Source organism: Notamacropus eugenii, chromosome 3 (assembly GCF_028372415.1).
Source record: "Notamacropus eugenii isolate mMacEug1 chromosome 3, mMacEug1.pri_v2, whole genome shotgun sequence".
NCBI classification, from domain to species: Eukaryota; Metazoa; Chordata; class Mammalia; order Diprotodontia; family Macropodidae; genus Notamacropus; species Notamacropus eugenii.
The window spans coordinates 230,206,931-230,209,965 of NC_092874.1; the positions used below are offsets into that span (position 1 = coordinate 230,206,931).

Consider the following 3,035-nt stretch of genomic DNA (forward strand, 5'->3'; position numbering starts at 1 on the left):
AAAATTCACAGGTTGCTACTGAAGGAAAAACAGAAGTGCTATTAAAAGTTGGAAAGTAACAAGTTTGGATTTCTTATTTCAGGGCACCCTCTATATTTTCAGTCTTGAAGATGTGTTTTATTTTGAGGCTTTGGCTTTTATCTTCCAAGGTTTTAAACCAAAAGCTCCTCATGAAGCAGGAGATCTCAGTATTTGGGCTTTCATATTTTATAACATGACTTGGCAAGCAAAGCTGATTTCTCACTTGGCTGATCTAGTTTGAGTATTCTCGGACTGACATCTCCACCATGCTCCAGGAAGCTTACTATTGGGAAGACTTCATCATCCTGAAGGATCTCATCAGTGTTTGTAGTTCACCTCATCCCTCTTCTCTACCTCTGATTGATTGGGTGGTGGAGCCATGAACTCCAAACCTTCAGTTAAGGAGAGAGCTGAGCTCAAATATTCATCGTACATTTCTCAGCTGACTGAGACTGTGATTTTTGACTGACTTCTGTAACCTTCCCTTAAGGATTCAGGCTACCTTTACTGTCCCTCCTACTTTTCAGGTATCCATTGTGTCTGTATTCCTAAATAGATTTTAACTTCTGGTGGGGCAGAGATTGTGTTCCTTTTTTCATATCTATATCTTTGTGCCTAGCACAGTAACTGGTATATAATAGACACTTAATAAATTTATATTGACTATTAAGTAAGGGGCTCAAAAATTCTTTGTTAAAGTAGTTCCTTCTAAAAAACTTCTAAAGATGTTATTTAAATGAAGGAGTGAGTGAGGTGTTGGAAAGGAAGTGAAAACATCTGAAAGAGGGATGGAGTGGGGAGGGGAAATCCATAATAAGTGAGAATTTCTTGACAAGAGAAAAAAGGAGCTGTGAAATTTGAATCTGTGGGGAAGGTGGCATTAGTAAGAGAATAAATTTGGGTTATAGGACACAGAACAAAGAATTTCAGTAATTACACCTGAATTTCAATGACCTCTTACAGCTTTGAAATCAGTACAATCCTTTTGAGTGTGTCCCTAAAAGCTTGTATCACTTGTTTATTCCTCAGGGTATAAATAAAGGGGTTCATTACTGGTGCCACTGAGGTTGCCAGTACTGCCACCACCTTATTCAAAGCCACCCCTTCTTTTTCAGAAGGTTTGATATAGGTGAAGATGCAGGTGCTATAAGTCATGGAGACGACAATCATATGGGAGGAACAAGTGGAAAAGGCTTTTTTTCTCTGTTCAGCTGAGCGGAATCTCAGAATAGTCCTGACAATACAGGCATAAGATAGAACCACTAACACTAAGGTGATGATGAGTGTCAATACAGCCACGGTTAAAAGAATTCTTTCTAGGAACTGTGTATTAGAGCATGATATCTCCAACAATGGTGATACATCACAGACAAAATGATCGATAATATTGTTTTGACAGAATTGTAACTCAAGACCCTCACCAAGGATTGGAAGGATGACCATCAACCCAGACAACCAACAACCAAGCAGAAGCTGGTTACAGACTCTGTTGTTTATAATGGCTACATAGTGCAGGGGTTTGCAGATGGCTACACAGCGATCATAAGACATGGCTGCTAAGAGAAAAAATTCTGAAGCCCCAAAGAGGATAACAAAAAATAATTGAGTGAAACATTCATTATAGGTCACAGTATAATCCCCACTTGACATATGGTACAGGAATCTGGGAATACAGACAGTTGTGAATGACAATTCTAAGATGGAATAATTTCTAAGGAAAAAGTACATAGGAGTTTTAAGGTGGGGATCCATCCAGGTGAGGGTGATAATGGTCAGGTTCCCAGTAACACTCAGCATGTAGGTCAGAAAAAGAAAGATAAAGAGCAGAACTTGCACCTGAGGGTCATCTATTAGTCCTCGAAAAATGAATAATGTTATCAGTGTATGGTTTCTCATTTTGATCTCTGTCTTTTCACAGATCTGTATGAGAGAGAGAGAGAGAGAGAGAGAGAGAGAGAGAGAGAGAGAGAGAGAGAGAGAGAGAGAGAGAGAGAGAGAGAGATCATTAAATAAGTCAGCAATGCAATTTGGGTAAAAATGCTAAGAAGTCCCTTTTTTCTTTCTATGCCTAAAAAACAATTATACCATTTTCCTCAATGACTTTGAACATCAGCTACTGAGGACAGCATTTTTTTAAAGACTTTTTTCCCCCAGCTATCTTTCTTCTCCCCAACTCCAGCTCCTTGCCTCTGCCCCAGTTCTTCCCAATCCAACTTACTTAATATCATCTAAAAAGGTTACATTGATTCCTTCTGTTTTCACACCATACTTATTTCCAGGCATACCACTTCACCGATTCACTTTGTGACTTAGAAAACAAAGTGAAGGAAAATCAACACAGGGATCATCTATGTCAAATATGTTTCTGTTAACATCCCACGAAGTTTTCAGCCATTGCCCGTCTGACAGTCATTCACTTCATATCCACTTTGTTGCTACCACAGAAAGTACCATGACATCTTGGAATATATGTGGTGACTTTTTCTCTTTCACCTCCTTTGGATATATGCACAGTGGTGACATAAATGACTCACAGACTATGAATATTTTCTTCACTTTTATCAGAAAATTTCAAATTGTTTTGTGGATCTTTTCAACCATTCTTTCCTTCTAGCAATCAAGCATTAATGTGGTTATTTTTCCAGATCCATTCCAAATTATGTACTTTCATTATTTGACCTTTGTCACTAAGTGTGCTGTGTCAGATAATACCTCAGTGTCTTCATGAGTTCTTTTAGTTTGAATTTCATTTAATTTTTTTTAGCATTTTAATGGTTGTTGCTAATTTTCAATTCTTATCTTGGGATTGCTTGAACAGGAAAATGGTTCTTGGTTTTATATATTTTCACAGTGTACACACTTTGAACTTAACATGTTCCAGGAGTAATTCTGTGCATACAGTAATCTCTGAAAACTCAATTTCTTCTCTTTAACTTCCCATCACCTCTGGGCTCTTTTCTCTGTCATAAAACCAGACTGCTATATAACCAGACCACCCATATGCTAAGTCTTTC

The 3,035-nt window shown here is 37.9% G+C and overlaps 1 protein-coding gene across 1 annotated transcript; it reads right to left on the bottom strand.

Moving 5' to 3' along the window:
* Positions 1-978: 978 nt before the first annotated feature.
* Positions 979-1,917, bottom strand: LOC140531452 (olfactory receptor 6C2-like). Its single transcript, XM_072650393.1, has one exon. The coding sequence runs from the start codon at positions 1,915-1,917 to the stop codon at positions 979-981; it is 939 nt and encodes a 312-aa protein (XP_072506494.1).
* Between the last annotated feature and the right edge of the window lie 1,118 nt (positions 1,918-3,035).

Bases quoted from the DNA above. Each gene is read 5' to 3' on its own strand.
- LOC140531452 (XM_072650393.1), bottom strand. From the start codon at position 1,917: ATGAGAAACCATACACTGATAACATTATTCATTTTTCGAGGACTAATA.